This window comes from Crinia signifera, chromosome 1 (assembly GCF_055691185.1).
Source record: "Crinia signifera chromosome 1, ASM5569118v1, whole genome shotgun sequence".
In the NCBI taxonomy this organism is placed as follows: domain Eukaryota; kingdom Metazoa; phylum Chordata; class Amphibia; order Anura; family Myobatrachidae; genus Crinia; species Crinia signifera.
The window spans coordinates 307,504,953-307,524,559 of NC_139217.1; the positions used below are offsets into that span (position 1 = coordinate 307,504,953).

Genomic DNA, 19,607 nt, shown 5'->3' on the forward strand with positions numbered 1-19,607 from the left:
GCACTCATTACTAGCTGAAACATTTTCAAAGATCCACAGGTGGAGCTAATTACTTCACTTGTGATTCTGTGAGGAGATCTGGAAAACATTAACTGTTGGTAGCTCTTGAGGACTGAAGTTGGCTACCCCAGGTATAGGCCATCTGAACAGTTAAATATTAATACTGTATTCCATAAAGTGTCCAGTGTTTAAAAAGACAAATTTTCAAGGCTGTAACCACTCCCCCAGATTCCCGTACATACTCCAATGCGCTGCAGAGTGGGAGATTTTTGATTGCATTTGGAAACTCCGCTCTAAAAATCCTGCGTTTACCAATGTATATAGACCTCATATACCCCTAAATCAATATTTGTTTTCATTCATTCTTAGAAAAAATTTCAATGTGATATTTTTATAAGCACCCCCCAAATGTGTCTCTTGATAAATAACAAAATAAAAGTTTTTATTGTCATTTATACTTTAATATACTATTGCATACATTTGTAATCACTAACCCTGTTTGTGTATAGCATGGGTTACTTGTTACATATTGTTGCATAGCATAATACAGTGGTGATTTCATTGTCACTTATATTGTTACAGCTTGCTTCAACAACTGGAACGTTGTATCTTCTTTTATAAAAATGTACGAAAGACTTGTGTTTTGATCCATAGATTATACAGACCTTCAGTGTTTTAAAAACTCCTCAGGTTGTGTACTTGATGAACTGCAAAAAGTAGAGTAAATTAACATTAAACACTTTATAATGACAGGCCTTCCATTTTGTGGACTGAACTTATAAGAAAGTAGCTTTATCAAAACACTAGGAAATAGTAAGCATATCATGGGCCTGATTCAGTGGTGGGTGTTGTGGGGAAGGCACACACCAGTGTTCTAATTCTATGTATACGTCTGAGGCACACTATGCATGTGTACTGATAGTTACCACACAGTACAGAATTGGATGCAAGGTCTGACCCAGAGTTGCATGCAATGCCAGTGTTCACATAGTTGAGCAATTCTTTGTAACTGCACATGCGTTATCTTCTAAAAACTCCTACTAAGCATGTGTTATGCAGAGTATATGCACACATTTATGGATACATCCACCCTATGTATTGTCCTTCCATGCACAATAAGACTCTCTAATAGCCTCCAAACTTTCAAGCGTTCCCTGAAAACTCACCTCTTCAGGCAAGCCTATCATATTTAAGTCCTACATGCATAACCCATACCCTCCAACATCTGGAGGGCAGAGATCGGTACACATTCGGGAAGGGTGTGTGGCCACGGGTTAAAGTGGGTGTGGTCACAGCCAAAGTGGGCATGGCCACACACCCTTTCCGAATGTGTACTGCACTGGACAGGATTTTAGAAGATTTACAGTGCAGGGGGAGCTCAGCCCGGCCCAGTGTAACCTGCCCTCCTCCGGCATCTCGGCAACACTCACACTGCCAGAGGCTGCACATTCACCGGCTTCTTCCAGGCAGCTGCGTGCTGGCCGCACACTTCCGTGTGCACACACAGCCTGGGCCGGCAGGTGCAGCAGCGCTTCCAAGCCCAGCACCGCTCACTCCCGCATGCCAGGCCAGCATTTCCGATGTGGGGTAAAAATAGATGATTTGCACCTTACCATGAGTGCGCGGTGCCGGCGCGTGACCTCATGACGCACGGCACTGGCCCGCGCATTGCACTCATGGGAACGGGTGGGCAGGGGGAGCTCAGCCCGGCCCAGTCCGTCGGGTCCAGGCAGCACACCGCCGGGGCCAGGAGGAAGATATGCGGCGACGTGAGTCTGACTGCTGAAAAAGCGGTACATTCGGTACAATTGCAATTTGCCGGTACAGACTGTTAAAAAACGGTACTGTACCGGCAAATTCGGTACAGTTGGAGGGTATGGCATAACCCTCTGAGGCACTTATGTATTATTTAGCATCCCTTCTAGACTTGCAACTTGGTGGGACTGCTATGCTATTACTGGTAGATTGTAAGCTTGCAGCAGGGCCCTCTTACCTCTATGTCTGTTGTTAACCAGTTTGTTTTATCACTATATACAATTGTAAAGCGCAACAGAATCTGCTGCTCTATATAAGAAACTGTAAATAAATAAATTCATGTCATTGCAATCTTCACAGGCTGTATCAAAAAGGTGGAGAAGAGATGTTCCCAGGGCCGGTGCCACCACTAGGCAGCTTTAGGCACTTGCCTAGGGCACCGGCCATTGGAGGGTGGTAATGAGCTGCAGAAGCCAGGAGGAGCAGCAGCAGTAGGAACAGGAAGTGTCCCGCCGGCGCAGAGGAAAGCACCTGGAATAGAGTCTACTCCCACCCCATGAGCCCGTATCTCCCTCCAACACCCCCCCCCCCCCAGAGCGTACCGCTGCATCACCCCCCTGTGATGCAGAGTCCCCCCCTGTCATCCGTGAATATATGCTGTGCGCATGCGCACAGCGTCTATTCTTGCAGGCAGAGGGACTTACAGAGCTGCTGGGCATGCCCCCACAGAGGCGAAAAACAGGGGCGTGGCCTCACATCAGCGCTGTTCGTATAGACCACACTCCCTTTTCATCAGGCCACGCCCCAAAAAAATTAGCTGCGTGCCTATGGCGGGCGCCCTGTCCCACCCACATGACCTCAAATGTTGGGAGGTATGTCTTAAATAGCCCAAAAAGTCTTCTTTCTTTGCATCCAATAATTATGGAATAAACATTGTTATTAGGTTTATATAAAACACTATCTTCCTTTCCCCCTGTTTATCTGGGGGAATCATTGCCATTCTCTGAAGTAGTGGTGTAGAAAAAGCCTGCTGCCTTACTACACACGTAGTTTACCCACAAAAAGGATATCTTTGTGTTCATGTGACAGGTTCAAAGGTCATATGCCAAAATGGAAAATGTAATGGACACACAAATTGTACATTGCTCCAACTAAATTGGTCTGAGTAGCTTGTTTGAAAAGTGTATATATTCTACATTACAGTGTATCGAAGAACAACATGATGTTTTTAAACAGCCTAAGGTGATGCCATGCCAGGAAGTAGAATGGTTCTGTAGAATGAACAGTTTCTAGTCTTCCAATCTTCAGTATTAATAAATAAATAAAGTGACTCACCAACTCATAATGTCAGAATAAACAACAGATTCAATTTCCTCTTTTGGTTTTGTACCATCTAAGAAAACTGAAAGCAAAAAATAGAATAGTAGTATCAATGTTGGATGGCATACCCTCCAACAATTCCAACTCAAAAATCGGTACAGGCCAGGGGGTGTGTCCATAGATAGAGGGTGTGACCACTTGTAAAGGGGGCATGGTCTTGACCCTTTTACTATCCACTACACATCCCAAACCTAAACCGGGCTGACACAACACACAGGATCAGGAGCGCAAATACACTGCATGCCACACGCTGCTCCTCACCTCATATACACAGACCATGCTGCACATGTCACATCGGTTGTTCACAGACATGTTAGATAGTCAGACACATGATCAGACACACATGTGTATCACCGGTGGCTACTCTGTGAGCCCCAGCCTCTGTGTCCTCCCAACCCCCGGTCCCCGCTCACTTGGATACCCCGGCTCGGCACCCAGGCCAGGCAGGTACAGGGCACATACTCTCGAGTCGGGGCTCCAATCCAGGTGTCCCACACCTGTATCCGCCCGTCCAGCCTGGAGAGGGCGTGCAGGTCGTGGCTGCAAGGGGAAAGGGTGCTGGGAGGGAGGAGCGGCTTGCACACGCCACCACCAACAGCCGTAACATCCCCCAACCGGGGAGGGCGGGTAAAGTTCCAAATGTATCTGGACAACAAAATTGTGGTGCCTGCCACACGGACGGAGGCAGGCCCCCCCCCCTCTGGATGGACACAGGACCCCTTCCCCCCCAGACAGAGGCAGGGGGTACCTGGGCAGCGTGGAGTCTGGGCAGCGGGGATCCGTGCAGTGTACGGGAGACAGCGTGGTCCCTGCGGCGGATGGCCAGTCTGCAGTAGGGTTCCTGTAGTGGATTGGAACTAGTAGTTCCCATGGACCCCGCCACTGACTTTCCATCCACCGCAGGGACTACCGATGTGGTTCTACATGGATCCCCTGCCTGCCCCGAGCTGCCTGCCACCCACCCTCCACTGCCGCAACAGTGCCGGTGTGGGGGCCCCTGATGTGTGGGGGCCCAAGGGCAACCACCCCTGTTGCCCCGTGGATAATCCGGCACTGGCTATACAGTATGAATGTGATCAAGTAGGTTTTGTACCTATTTCCTTTTGAACTTTATCCATTTCTTCCTTGTGCTTTATATACATTGGCCATACATGTCCGTCGAAATATCCTGGAGGATCATGAGGTTCATAAACTCGTGTGCTGTGGAGAGAAAAAGCTTTATTATAGACAGGTTCTAAGTTAGTTGATAATATATACAGTATGTACACACACACACACACACACACACACACACACACACACACACACACCCCTATTCCTAAATTACAGTACTTAGTTTTGCAATTCTAGCTGTACTATTGTAGTTTATTGCAGAACTAGATATATAAAAAGACAGAGGGCCAGATGCAGTAAGCTTCAAAAGTGATAAAATGGAGAGTGATAAACAGCCAGCCAATCAGCTCTGACCCGCCACGTCACAGACTGTGTTTGAAAAATGTCAGGCAGGAGCTGATTGGTTGGTTGTTTATCACTCTCCATTTTATCACTTTTAAAGCTTAGTACATCTGGCCCAGAAGGAGAAAAGATGAGAATGTTTAAAGCCAGTGGTGGATTTTACCTATGGGCTGCAGGTCTGCAGCCCCCCCAGTTAAAATCCTTCACTGTTCTCTGCCTAAGTCAAGCTGTGAGACTGCTCTGGCTTCACTGTGACTGGCAGTGACTTCCTATTGGAAGTCAGACCTGCCAGTCACCCAAGGCAGTCCCATTAGGAGGCGTTTCCTCCCTCTGGGATGCCTCTACATAGACTGGGGTGCGGCAGCCCATAAAAACCGGGTTCCACACATGCACAGTACGAGGACGATACTGCACATGCACCAGATCCGTGTCCGCTCACCACGCTTCGGGCTCGACACTTAATATGCCTCTGGGGGCTACTGCCTAGACAGGGCCGGCGCTACCCACTCAGCAGCTCCTGCAAAGCAAGGAGGCGCCATGCTGAAAAGGCGCTGTCTCCCTCCCTGCTCTGCTAAAGCTGCCTCAGCCCTCACTGTCACTGCCTCCTGCACTCCGCCCCCAGCACCTGTCTGACAGCGGGTGGATGGCAGTATAAAGAGCTGCTCCCTGCACCGCGAGTGCACACAGCCTGCATGCCGCCCGCAGTGCCTGTCTGACAGCGGGCGGCAGTATGGAGAGGCTGAGCAGCTCCCTGCACCGCGCACACACTGTCCTCCTCCTGCAACCTGCCCCCTCTTCTTCTCAGACACTTGCGCTGAGGCATGTAGCGCTGTCTGTGAATGCCTGGATGACATGTCATGTCCGGATCCGCCCCCTACCCATTGCTCCCTGCGCCTGTCAGCTGTCAATCAAATGACGAACAGGCAGCAGCACCGCCTCCCCTTCCTTCCCTCTTCTCAGTGTGCTGTGCCAGTGCCACTGCCAATCCTCAACACTCCGCCCCCTCTATCTCCTCCCCTCTTCTTCCATCTCCTCCTTCTCTCCCCTCAGTCACAAGAGGGGTGTAATGGCGTCCTCAGCGTCCTGCCTACGCAGATAGAAGAGGAGGGACTGCACAAGAGTTAAACAGCAAAAGAACAGTGAGTCTTTTATTATACATGTTTATAACAAATTTTTTAATAATTGTAGATTTTTTTTAATTTAGACACTTTTTAAATAATGGGCTGGGTTATGTGCCTAAAGGTGGCCATACGCTCTGCAATAGCAGCGTGTGATGCGATGTGCGGGCATCGCACAGTACAAAAAGTATGTGCTGCACATAGTTTTTGTACTGCTTTCGGATCGCATCGCACACATGCATGCATGCCGTGCGATGCGATCTAGCATGTATGGGCACCTTTAGTGCCTGCAACATTTTGCGGACACAGCACTGAGATGGTGTATGCCTACATGTACATGCACCCGAGATCCTCCATAGGATCGCATGTTGCTTACACTCCCACAATCAGGCTGCAGCTTGTTGCAATGGCAATGTAAAAGGGCGCAGAATGTATGGTTTGCAGGAGGGCGCCGGACACCCTAGCACCGGCCCTGTGCCTAGAGCAGTGATTTTCAACCTTTTTACGTTACAACACACTAAATAAGATCTTAAAATTGCCAAGGCACACAATGATATCCCTACAGGGCAAAACACATTGGTCCCACAGGAAAAAAACTAAACCTATTGGCCCCCATATAAAAAAACAATCACACTGGTCCACACAGGTAACAAAAATAAAACACATCAGCACTTTACATGAAAGGAAGAGACCAGTAAATTACAGTTGAACTGGTGGTGGATGTAAACTGGTTTGGGCATCTTTAGAACTGGGGGCACAATTAAGAACAGCTCAAGGCGCACTAGTGTGCTATGGCACAGTGGTTGAAAAACACTGGCCTAGACGCTGGCGGCCAGCGCATGCGCAGTCCCGAAGAAGCTACTGCTCATGCGCCGTCCCTGCTGCGGGGACCAGGACTGGCAGCTGGGGCCGGGATTGGCAACGGCAGCAGTGGGGACCACAAGCTCAGCGGCAGCAGCAGAGGGGAGCTCACGTCACGGCAGCCCCCCCCCTTCTCCACAGATGTGAGACCCGCCACTGTTTAAGGCTAATATTCACAATTATTTTTCTATCTTTTATTTGCCTATGTACAGATGGAGCAGCTCCCGTCGGATAGGATCGCCATTTGCCACCATTCCTCGCAAGCCAATGGAAGGGGCTTGCACGCCATGTTCAATCGGAACCCTCTGCCGCCGGTCCCCAGCTTCTCCCCTCAGATCCTGCTGGCTCCCCCCACTCACTGCCGATCTCCCTACAGTGGAGACGGGCAGGGAAAACGTTCCCCGCCGCCGAACTGCTCTGTGTTGATGAGGACGCGCATGCTTTTGAGATGCTCACGCTTCCTGTCAGAACGGGGATCTGGTGAGGGCTGGCGTTAAAATGAGAGGTGATCCATCTGTATTGCATACATAGCAAATGGACTGTAAACGTTGTTTTACCTAGCAAATATAAAAGTACAATACAAGGCATGGCTGAAGAACAAATATCCTGGGTTAATCTTGGCCCGGCTCTTTGTTAGTAATCCCATGGGTGCTCCCAAAGGAAGTTTTTTTTTAAATTAGATTTAGGTCAAGTGCAACCAAATTGTGGCAGTGGTCCCCTTTACATGTATAATGTAAGGGAGACAAGTGGGAAAATGTGACTGGAGGAAAGGAACTCTAGATTGTCATATACTCTCGATTATCTCCCGCCAAACATTAGCGTTGGTGCTAAGCACAATGTGTAGGAGTCATGGCAACAATCTAATGCTGGGCACACATTAGGCTATATATTGTTCATAAGCTGAAGGACGATATATTGTTTGAGTGTCCTGAAGTACATCAATCTGATGCTTTACTTATATCTGCGATGTTTGCGTTCATCAGTCCACACCATGATTGACACGCTTCAGTGTTTTAAGGCACAACAGGGGCAGCAACCATTCTAGAAAAATGGGTCTTGTCACCCCCGTTTTGTAGGTGTGCCAAGCACAGGATCTGCATCTTTCTACACAGATTTCTTGGTTCCAGCACCATTCTGAGTAAGCTTTGCCTTACTCAATAACCGTGGACTGGGGCTATTGCGAAAGATAGTCACAACAGTGATCCAATGGTTTATTGGGTGAAGCAGGTGGAAAAGCACTGCATGTAGAAGGCATCCTTTTATTACAGATATACTGCATCAGCCGTGACTATACATCAATCTCATCTGCAGGTGTGTATCTAGACTAACCAACCAATATGTTCGACACTGGAACTAATGACATTGATGTCACAACTGGGCAGGCATTTTTAAATGTCTATACTGTATATACACTGGCAAGGGCACAATTAGTTTAGTGAAATCACTCAGGTGGGTGAGAAGAAAAAAACACTTTGTTTTCCCCCAGCACATTGACTGAGATCAGAAAACAGACTTAAATCACCATGGTAATAGAATTCAGAGATCTTGGTTACATATATTTGCAGATATATGGAAAGCCACCTAGCCAATCGTCAAGGCTTCTCTAAGTATTGGAGGTCCCAGCAACAAAAAAGTATTGAAAGCCCACAACAGCAGACCAGTGAAAAGACTAAAGTGGTAATAAGTGTTATGCTGCCCATACACGCCCCGATACGGGCGTGCGTTCCATGCTTAACAAGCACGGATCACATTGCATTGCCTGTACATGCGTTGTGCATGCAATGCGATGCAATGTGATGAAAACAAAGTACAAAAAGTATGTGCAAGCACATACTTTTTGTACTGTGCGATGAGGTGCCGCGGGAGCGCGCACCTCAAAGCACATAACGCACAGCCTGCATCGCAGAGTGTATGGGCTGCTTACGTGTTTAAGAAACCAGAGCTATGTACAGAAAGTGATACAAAAGTGATGAATGAAATTTAAATATTAAAGGAATAGTGTTAGTGAGATTTAAATGCTTTCCCAGTAGTAAAATCTGGCCAGACATATTGTGTAGCTCAGCGGTTCTCAAACTGTGGATCCTGACCCAAAGTGGGTCCCGACCACCTCAGCATGGGGTCATGACTCCATGTTGCTGACCATCAGATTAATGGGTCTGTGGAGGGGGGACACAGGGGATAACTCATTAAGTAGACACCCTCTGCTTCCCTTTTTTAACCCCTTTTCCATTACCTCATTACCAACCACCGCCCTGTCACTAGAGTGGTCACTTTCCTTCACTGACCACACATGTGGCGGCCATTCTGTGGTAACTTGCTGGGGTCCTGTAATTTTATTGTCTGATGGGGTCCCAGTGCAAAATAGTTTGAGAACCCCTGGTGTAGGTCATTGCATACACACATGCTTACCAAAATGAGGTGCATGGTCACTGGGTCGGTCAGCTAAGCATGTGCCCCATATAGGTGTGAATTATGAGCACCAATCCTACTTTGCTTTGAAAGCAGTAAAATTGGCTCCTGACAACAATCAGAATTGTAACAGCTCAAAACCTGGTAAATGCTCCTCTTCAGACACCTCATTTGCTACAAAGAACATAAGATGTCTCTGCTACTGACCTGTCTATTACACTGATGCCAACTGGTTGTCATGCCTGAGGGTTGGTTGAGTCTGACCTGTGTTAGTAACGGATGCAGAGGCTGGAGCGCAAAGAAAATGTGGCAGTTTAATTGGGTTCTTCAACATATACAGGTATGCACACAGAGGATAGATGGACAATAATCGAAGGCGAGGCAACAGCGGAGAAATGTAGGCTTTAAGGAAGATGCAATGATATTGATGAACTTTGGAGGATGGCCAGAATGTAGACAAGAGTTGACTAGAACCGATGGAGAATACTTGCATCAACTGGAATTGAGGGTAAGCACTTGAGTCATCAATGAAGAATACTGGAGTCGCTGGAACCAATGGAGAATACTTGAATATCAATGGTAGCAATCCATGGAGACGGACAACGGTGCGCAGGATCGGCAATGGGCACGGTGGAATGGTGCATGAGGAGATTTCCCAATAGGTGTCGTATGGAGCAAATATGGGAAAACTCAGATACCTATGGTAAACATGCACTGGAATCAGCTAAGGCTGAAATGAAGACAGTCTGTGCAGCAGGACAGAATGTACCTACCTCTAAGAAGAGTTTCACAGGAGTTTCACTACAAGGATGCAGCCAGTCTGGAAATAACAAAAGTGCTGGCAATGTGACAGGAATTTTCTAAACAGCTTTATAGCAGCCAGTGTACAATGATTGGTTGAAGCAGTTAGCAGGTATTCCTGCTGCAGCAGATTGGTTGTTAGCTTTCATGTAACATGGTCCAACATGGCTGTGCCCATGTCTAAATCCTGGCGGGAAACTCGGTGTGGAGAAAAGTGGTCTGTGGCCTGTGGCATCAATGGAGGTGCAGCTTGTGTGGAGACACTGACATCTGCCAGTGTGATTGGAGCATGCTGTGCAGCGACAGTGGCACCAGAAGACTGCAGAGAAGCCTAGTGAGCGCTAAATCCATTACACTGTATGAAAAGCGCCAATGGCATCTGAACACAGAGCACAGTGCCAGCCTGGAGAGGCATCTGAGTGGTAAGAAACCGTCTTTAGTTACCCGGATGGTAACAACGGTCAGTTATCTGCTGTTGGCAAACTGGAGGAGATTTTCTAAATCCATCTTCGATCCATTGCATCAAAAAGTCCATAATAATGGGTGCTGGGAGGTGTGGATTTCCAAATGTGAGGGATTCTGGACATCATAATATTATTAATTGTATTTACAACAATTTGAAATTTAATTTCAAACATGCTAGAGCAGACAGCATAAAATATCAAGCGGTTTGTGTGCAACTCCTATATGAAATTCTACTGGAATATTATGTATGTGTAACTGTCCATATGATAATGATCTGCTCCACTTACCTCCTTCGTCTCTTACATTCCTCATAGGGAACAGTTAGAAAATATCTTCTATTAAACAATTTGTCCAAGTTCCTAAAATAATAGACCAATGATTTTAGCGTGCATCACCACAACAGGTGTTTTTCAAAATAACCAACATAAATCACGTAAAAAAGTTTTGAAAAAAAATTAACTTAATATTAGATTAGTTTTTTTCGATCAATGTGTTTACATATTTATATACTATATAATAAGCTTGTCACGTTTGCTGTTGTTAATTAGATACAATAAAATTTCATGTTGCACAGCTAAAGGTTTGTTTGTTTGTTTTGGGGGGGGGGGGGGGCTTCGATGCAGCTGCTTCTGCCTTGATAAACTCAATTTTTTGTGACTTATAAGTGACTTTTTGTGATAATAAGAAAAGGGGTATAATCGCTGCCTAGCAGCAGGTATACGCCACCCTGTCGAACGCCCACCCCCCTGCTGGCCAAATCCGCTCACTAGCATGTGATCTGATGCGTTCGCAGAAACATCCGCTCGCATGTCACCACACTGAAGGCAAATCATTCAATGGTCACTAATCATAAAATTATTAATTTTCCCCTTTATAAATAGGTCAGTCTAGACTGCATTTTATTCTGGCCAGAGATGGCTGACTTGTGGGCGGACGCAGACGTCATGTAACGTCAGCTGTCTGCCCTAAGCAGGCATTGACCTTTTTTTTTTTACAGATAGGTGGTCCCCTGCGTCCACCCCCTGCCCGCCCATCCTCTCACTCCAGGGATTTGCACATGTTCATATTCGCGCATGCACAAACCCAACAATCGGACGGGGTAGAAAATTCCTCCAGCACTGAGTGAGTCTGAATCGCCCCCTATATAACAAAGGAAAGGTAAATGAATGTCGCGCCCCACTGTAGAAAAAAGGGAAAAAGGAATAGGACTCCAAATATACAGTAAATGACCAATCTTGCATCTGTGGGTAGGATCGGCAGAGGGAGGATCCCTTGATATGGATGAATGTCCTTCCTTTCAAGTTTTTCTCCCGATAAGTGAGAAAGTAAACAGAGAAAACGGAGATAGTGTAGTATGCAAGATCCTCTGTAGACAGATAAAAGGCAATAATCCTCAGATGGAGGATGGAAAAGAGGGGTCCCTGTCATCTATGATAGTGAGGTCTATTGCAATCGCAATAATGGAGATGGGGAGAAAAGGTGGCAAAAAATCTAAATTAAAAAAGGAGAGCATAAGTCCTACATCCAGGAGGTGTCATACATCAATGCATATATACACACAGAATACACAAAGAGAGACAAGGTAAGAGGGGGATACAATGAGCAGGACATGGTGGCAGGAAGAAAGACATTGAGGAAGAACAGAGGGCAGGATGTATTAATATACATCGCCGCCCTTCACCTGGCAGCCGCCGCGATGCTGCCGCATATGTACTAACATATGCGGCTAGCATCGGGTTGCGGTGACGGAGACCCCCGCGATACCTGTGATGTGGTCTGCGGGGGTCTCAGTCACATCCCGGCTGCTGCCAGTATCCCCCTACGTCTCCTCCTCCCCCCTGCAGCCGGATGTCCTCCCGGCTGTGACACCTGCTGGGGGAGGAGGAGATCAGGAGGACTGGAGCGCGCGGACGGCGGGCAGCGATAGAAGCCCATAGGCTTCTATAGGGTATCGCCACGGGTAATGGTACATAGGAAAATGCGGTAAAACCCCTGTTTTACCGCATTTTCCCTTTAGTACATCCCGCCCAGAGAGAGTCACAGGAAGGAGGGATGTGTGAGTGTGAAAAACAGGGCATTGGGAGAGAGATTCTTCTGGAAAGACTGGAAGGCTCCTTAAAATAGGGTGGTGCTTCTTACCTTCCTCCCCAAAGAAAACTAGGTAAAACTGAGGAAGCCAGTCCTATCCGCCCCCAGCTTACCGACTTTCAAAGTTGCCTCTCCGGGAGACCAAATGCTGCACATTAGGGGTTGGGGACAAAGACAAGGCTGACATCATCAAGACCCACCTCCATTCCACACAAACTCCTAGAACAACTGTAGGGAGGGGGTGGCGCTAAAATGACACAATCTGATGCAGCATTTTAGTCCAACCACCTCCCAGTGGACCCGCAAATTTCAGAATTTGTTTCAGTGACCCGGGGGTTGTTGCAGGGGCTTCAGGGAGCATGTGGGAGACTTTACCACCTTCCCAGCGGGCTGGAAGGGGGATCCAATTTTCTGGAGCCTCCTTGCCATTCCTGGAGGGTAGGCAATGGATATATTTATTATGGATAAATACAGTGGGGTGCCTGCTCTTATATACAAACACAGACTTACATAAGACATAAAACAGACACTGCTGCATATGTAAAAAATGGTGACTGTATCATACTTACGTATACTGATACAGAAGAAAACCTTCAACTATTAAAAAGTGTACTGTGCTTTTCCCTTTATCTGGCATGGTTTTTGATTCCTCCCTTAAAACAACATTATGCTGTGTAATCCAGGAAAGTATAGCCGACAACATCGATTCCATTTCCAAGGCCTCAAGTACTGTAAGAGATGTTTATATATTAACAACATACTGTACACTAGTAAATTTACCTGCAGCTTTCCCCACTATACATACCGATGCCATGATGCTTGTCCGTGTGCATGACACTGATCATACAGCATAGTGAATAATAATGGTACTTGTTTCCTAGCACAGCGCCCAATATTTTGATCGTAGGACATCTTATACAATCGCATCGCATGCAATATAGCGGCATGTGATGTGATGCGATTTTTAATTGTACAAGCACCCTGATGGGTGCTTTCAATGTTAAATGCACCCCCATTGTCAACGCCACCCCCACTATCAACGCCAACCCGAAGCGTGGCGAGCGCAGCGAACCCACGAGGGGCGGCGGTACGCGTCCTCCGACCTTTTCATACCCCCACACAGTTAGTGTGGCGAGCGCAGCGAGCCACCGAGCCCGAAGTGTGGCCAGTGGACACCGATTACTTTACATGTATTCCGTGTATGCTTGCCACGCTTCTGGCTCATATTCCGCATCCGCTCGCCACGCTTCCGGATCGGTGGCTGGCTGCGCTCATCAAAATCTAAAATCAACTCCACGCCGTCGTGGATAGTGGGTGTCACAACTGAAGGGCTGGATGAAGTCGTGTGGTGTGTAGCAACCGGAGACGGACCAGAGGAGGAAGGATTAAATCGTGCAGGTTTAATAATAGAATTCATAAATGAAATAATACACACTTGAATACTTTCTTAAAGTGGCAGTTAGTGGTAATAAGACTTGAGCCAGCACGGCACTTTGAAAGAAGAAAAAGTTCATAGAAACAATAACAGTTCACATACTGCGGACAGCAGGCTGGGGTCTTGAGAAATGAAGAAATCCGGAAAGAGAATGTACTTGATGGTAATGAGGGATCCTTGAAGACTGAAAGAAGCTGGATGATGACAAAAGAATGGGAAGTTGCTTGGAAGCAGACGGCTTGAAGGGCTTAGGCCAGGAAGCTCAGGGATGCAGGCAGAGGCCAGACTGTGGAGAGAACTGGCTGGGGTTAAGCTGAATCGAGTCCAACACAGAGCACTGAAGCAAGGCACCAAGTCAGGAGAGGTGAGTCAGAGAGCCGGAGTCAGCTGGGAGCTGTGAACGCCTCTGGAGACTCTTTGTACTGACACTGAACAGGCCTAGGCAGATCCCCTATATCCCTAGAGGGCGGCTGCCATTGGCTGTCAGGTCAGTATGGGCGGAAACCTCAGACAAGGACCAATCTGCTATTTGCCCTTAACCAAGATGGCGGCGCCGGCCTCCCGGCGCCCTTACAGCACATACCGCTACACTTGCCGGCGTCCCACGCTGCCTGCTGCCCACCAGACTGCCGCTGCCTGCTGCCACTGAACTGGAGACCACTACACGCTAGCCGACGGCGGGCGCGAACGGGTGAGTAGTAAGCCCGCCGCGCACCGCCGCGGCTGAGTGTGACAGTACCCCCCCCTTTCTGGGTGACCCCAGGGCACCTACGCACCTTGTGTGGATTCCTTTGAAAGAATTGTCTCACCAGACGGGGAGCATGGAGATCTGCAGCATCAACCCAGGAATTCTCTTCAGGACCGAATCCAAGCCACTCTACCAGATACTGAAGATGGGTATTGCGGCAACGTGAGTCGATAATGCGCTTCACCTCGAACTCTGTCTCTCTTTCTGAGCCAATCTTGGGCGGTTTAGGCACCTTTTTCTGATATAAGTTCAGTCGTAAAGGTTTCAAAAGAGACACGTGAAAAGAGTTTGATATCTTTAAGGAAGAAGGGAGCTGTAGTCTGTAGGCCACCGGATTAATTACCTGAGTGATTGGGTACGGCCCGATGAACCGAGGAGCCAGCTTCATGGATGGTAACCGAAGGCGTATATGGCGGGTAGACAGCCATACTCGATCTCCAACCTTCAACTTAGGAGCCGCTCTTCTTTTCCTGTCTGCCATCCTTTTATATCGAGCGGATGCTTTGAGGAGAGTGGTATGGACGTCTGACCAGATCTTTGCAAACCGTTGTAGGGAAGAAGCAGCTGCAGGGACATCGGGCAATGATAGATCTGAAAACTCTGGAGATCGGGGATGTTTGCCAAAGACAGTAAAAAAGGGAGTGGTGCCGGAGGATGAATGATAGGAATTGTTGTGCGCAAACTCCGCCCAAGGCAGAAGGTCTACCCAGTCGTCTTGAGAGGAAGAGATGAATAAACGAATGAAGGCTTCCAAGTCCTGGTTGACACGTTCTGTCTGCCCGTTGGTTTGTGGGTGGAAAGCAGTGGAGAACTTGAGCTTGACTTGTACAGCGGAACATAGGGCCCTCCAAAACTTTGCGACGAACTGCACGCCACGGTCAGATATAATTTCTTTGGGCAACCCATGGAGTTTGAAGATGGTGGAAATGAAGAGCTGAGCCAACACTGGAGCAGATGGAAGGCCTTTCAATGGGAAGAAGTGCACCATCTTTGAAAACCGGTCAACCACCACCCAAATTACTGTGTGCCCTTTGGAGGGAGGAAGTTCGCAGATAAAGTCCATAGACAGGTGGGACCATGGTTCTGTTGGTATGGCTAGAGGTAGAAGAGGACCGACAGGAGACGTTCTGGAGGACTTATGCTGAGCGCACTTTACACAGGAGGCGACAAAGGTGGTTACATCACGACGAATGGTAGGCCACCAGTATGAACGCAACAGGAACATTAAGGTCTTCTGTGCCCCGGTATGCCCTGCGAAACGGGAAGCGTGTGCCCAGGACAGCACTCTCTTTCGGAGACTGGGGGGAACGAAGGTCTTGCCTGGTGGAGGTGAAGGCTGGACTGTTACTTGAGCAAAGACCAGAGGATCGAGGATGGGTCGAGGAGGAGTGTCAAGATCAGCTGAAGTTTCAAAAGAGCGTGAAAGAGCATCGGCCTTGGCATTCATCGTCCCGGGTCTGAATCTGATTTGGAAATCGAAGCGTTCGAAGAACATGGCCCAGCGGGCTTGACGAGCTGTAAGACATTGGGCGTGCTTGAGGAATGAGAGATTCTTATGATCGGAGTACACAGTAATTTTATGTCGTGCCCCCTCCAGGAGGTACCGCCACTCCTCCAACGCAGATTTGACTGCCAGTAACTCCTGCTCTCCAATGGGGTAATTCTTTTCTGCTGGAAGAAACTTCTTGGAGAAGAAGGCACAGGGATGAAGCACCTGGTCCTCCCCTCTCTGCGACAAGATTGCCCCCACCCCCTCTGAGGATGCGTCCACCTCAAGAATAAAGGGTTTGTCGAGGTTTGGCTGAAGAAGGATTGGGGCGGAGACAAAAGCATCCTTTAGTTGTTGGAAGGCTTGGGAGGCCTCAGGTGACCACTGACTCAGATCAGAACCCTTGCGGGTTAGAGCTGTAAGAGGTGCAGCAAGGGTGGAGAAGTTCCGGATGAAACGACGATAGTAATTTGAAAAGCCCAGGAACCTCTGGATGCCTTTGAGCGTTGTGGGCGCTGTCCAGTCTAAGATGGCTCTTACTTTTTCTGGATCCATCTCTATCCCAGTGCTGGAGAGAATGTGGCCAAGGAATGGAATGGAAGTGACCTCAAAGACGCACTTGTCTAGCTTGCAGAATAATTTATTTTGGCGAAGGCGCCGCAAGACCTCAGCTACTGTTTGCCGATGGAGATGGAGGTTAGACGAGAAGATGAGGATGTCATCGAGATACACCACGATGGAATGATATAGTAAATCTCGAAATATGTCATTTACAAATTGTTGGAAGACGGCTGGAGCGTTGCAAAGGCCAAATGGCATCACCAGGTATTCGTAGTGGCCATCTCGGGTGTTGAAAGCCGTCTTCCACTCATCTCCAGATCGGATACGGATCAAGTTATACGCCCCTCTTAAATCCAGTTTAGTAAAGATGGAAGCCCCTCGGATTTTGTCGAATAATTCGGTGATAAGAGGTAAAGGATAGCGGTTCTTGATCGTGATATCGTTCAGGCCCCTGTAATCGATACACGGCCGGAGGGTTCCATCTTTTTTTTTCACAAAGAAAAACCCCGCTCCGGCTGGTGAAGTGGACGGGCGAATGAACCCCTTATCCAAGTTTTCTCGAATGTAGTCAGACATGACTTTGGTCTCCGGCAGAGACAAGGGGTAGATGCGGCCCCGCGGTGGGAACTTCCCAGGTATCAACTCTATCGGACAGTCCCAGGAACGATGAGGCGGCAGGGTATCGGCACCTCCCTTGCTGAAGACGTCAGAAAAAGAAAGATATGGTGTGGGTAACGACAAGGGTGGAGCTGATGAAGACAAAAGACTGGGACCTCCTACTTCTTGAGGATTAGTTTGATGGAGTGGAATGACACGAGGCATGCAAGTAGTTAGGCAGTTCGTACCCCAGGCTGTGATCTCCATACTGGTCCAATCAATGTGAGGGTTGTGCTTAGTAAGCCATGGTAGGCCCAGGACTACCTGGTGTGAGGATTGAGGAAGGACAAAAAATTCAAGAGTCTCTTGATGTAAGGCACCGATGAGAACTGTCACTGGATCGGTTTGAAGGGTGATTTGCCCACTGCTGATGCGACTCCCATCTACTGCAGTGAGGGCCAACGGATGGGCCAAAGGTTGCACCGTCAAGGAATGTTGCTGGACGAAAGAAGAAGAAAGGAAGTTCCCGGCTGCTCCGGAATCTAGTAGAGCCTGGATCTTGATTTTTCCCTGAGGGCACACAAGGGTAACAGGAATGGTGGGCACAGTTGAAGAGGGAGATGAAAGCAGGACTCCTAACCTGACCTCCCTCGGGGAGGTTAGGAGCGGTCGTTTCCCGGACGCAGTGGACAGGAAGCCAACAGATGAGCGGAAGAACCGCAGTACATGCATAGATTCTCACGACGTCTACGGGACTTTTCCTCCACGGAAAGCCGAGAGCGGTTGATCTGCATGGGTTCGTCTGGTGGTGTGGTTGTGGAAGGCCCAGATCTAGGAACAGGAACAGCGTTGGTGGTGAGACGAAGGCGGAGACGATCGGAGCGATTTCTCTCTAGTTGACGCTCCTGCATCCGTAGATCTACTTTGTTGCACAAGGAGATGAGTTCAGCCAAAGTAGCAGGAGAGTCATGGGTAGTTAATTCGTCCTTGATACGACCTGCCAGCCCATTCCAGAAGGCGGAGATGAGAGCCTCTTCGTTCCACTTTAATTCCGAAGCCAGAGTCTGGAACTGCACAGCATATTGTCCCACTGAACGACTACCCTGGCGAATCCTCAGGATCTCAGTAGCGGCAGACGACACTCTGCCAGGTTCATCAAAGATGCGACGGAAAGAGGTAATAAAAGCTTCATAGTCATTGAGCAGGGGATCAGCACGTTCCCAGAGAGGGGACACCCAGTCCAAAGCCGACCCTGCCAGGAGAGACACAATATAAGCCACCTTTGCCTTGGAAGTAGGAAAGTGAGAAGACTGTAAGGTGAAATGCACATCGCATTGGTTCAGAAACCCACGGCATCCTTTCGGAGAACCATCATATTTGCTGGGGGTTGGTAATTGCATGTGATGAGGAACTATTGGTCCAGGTGTAGAAACAGGGACTGGAACCTCTGGAGCTGAAGCCACAGAAACTGAGGGAGCCGTCTGGGGCGGAGCCAAGACCTGAAGGAATTGAGCCACTTGACGTTGGGTAGCCTCCACTTGCTCCAGACGAGCCATGATGCTGTGAAGTGCGTCCGCCATGGAAGCCTGTTCTTCACCCGACTCCATCGGGTCAGTACAAACTGTCACAACTGAAGGGCTGGATGAAGTCGTGTGGTGTGTAGCAACCGGAGACGGACCAGAGGAGGAAGGATTAAATCGTGCAGGTTTAATAATAGAATTCATAAATGAAATAATACACACTTGAATACTTTCTTAAAGTGGCAGTTAGTGGTAATAAGACTTGAGCCAGCACGGCACTTTGAAAGAAGAAAAAGTTCATAGAAACAATAACAGTTCACATACTGCGGACAGCAGGCTGGGGTCTTGAGAAATGAAGAAATCCGGAAAGAGAATGTACTTGATGGTAATGAGGGATCCTTGAAGACTGAAAGAAGCTGGATGATGACAAAAGAATGGGAAGTTGCTTGGAAGCAGACGGCTTGAAGGGCTTAGGCCAGGAAGCTCAGGGATGCAGGCAGAGGCCAGACTGTGGAGAGAACTGGCTGGGGTTAAGCTGAATCGAGTCCAACACAGAGCACTGAAGCAAGGCACCAAGTCAGGAGAGGTGAGTCAGAGAGCCGGAGTCAGCTGGGAGCTGTGAACGCCTCTGGAGACTCTTTGTACTGACACTGAACAGGCCTAGGCAGATCCCCTATATCCCTAGAGGGCGGCTGCCATTGGCTGTCAGGTCAGTATGGGCGGAAACCTCAGACAAGGACCAATCTGCTATTTGCCCTTAACCAAGATGGCGGCGCCGGCCTCCCGGCGCCCTTACAGCACATACCGCTACACTTGCCGGCGTCCCACGCTGCCTGCTGCCCACCAGACTGCCGCTGCCTGCTGCCACTGAACTGGAGACCACTACACGCTAGCCGACGGCGGGCGCGAACGGGTGAGTAGTAAG

At 48.5% G+C, this 19,607-nt stretch overlaps 1 protein-coding gene across 4 annotated transcripts in view; it reads right to left on the minus strand.

The window, feature by feature from the left end:
* Window positions 1-421: 421 nt before the first annotated feature.
* Window positions 422-19,607, minus strand: part of NMRK1 (nicotinamide riboside kinase 1) — a 39,285-nt gene continuing 20,099 nt past the window's right edge. For 2 of the 4 annotated variants that reach the window (XM_083186117.1, XM_083186118.1), the window contains 5 exons: window positions 12,902-13,061; window positions 10,532-10,603; window positions 4,229-4,335; window positions 3,091-3,157; window positions 422-707 (listed from right to left, as the gene is read on the minus strand). In XM_083186117.1, coding sequence (XP_083042243.1) covers window positions 668-707; window positions 3,091-3,157; window positions 4,229-4,335; window positions 10,532-10,603; window positions 12,902-13,061 — 446 coding nt within the window. In that variant the 3' untranslated portion in view covers window positions 422-667. Of the gene's footprint in view, window positions 708-3,090; window positions 3,158-4,228; window positions 4,336-10,531; window positions 10,604-10,834; window positions 11,611-12,901; window positions 13,062-19,607 lie in introns of those variants that run through there. The other 2 variants (XM_083186120.1, XM_083186119.1) reach the window with 2 other exon arrangements.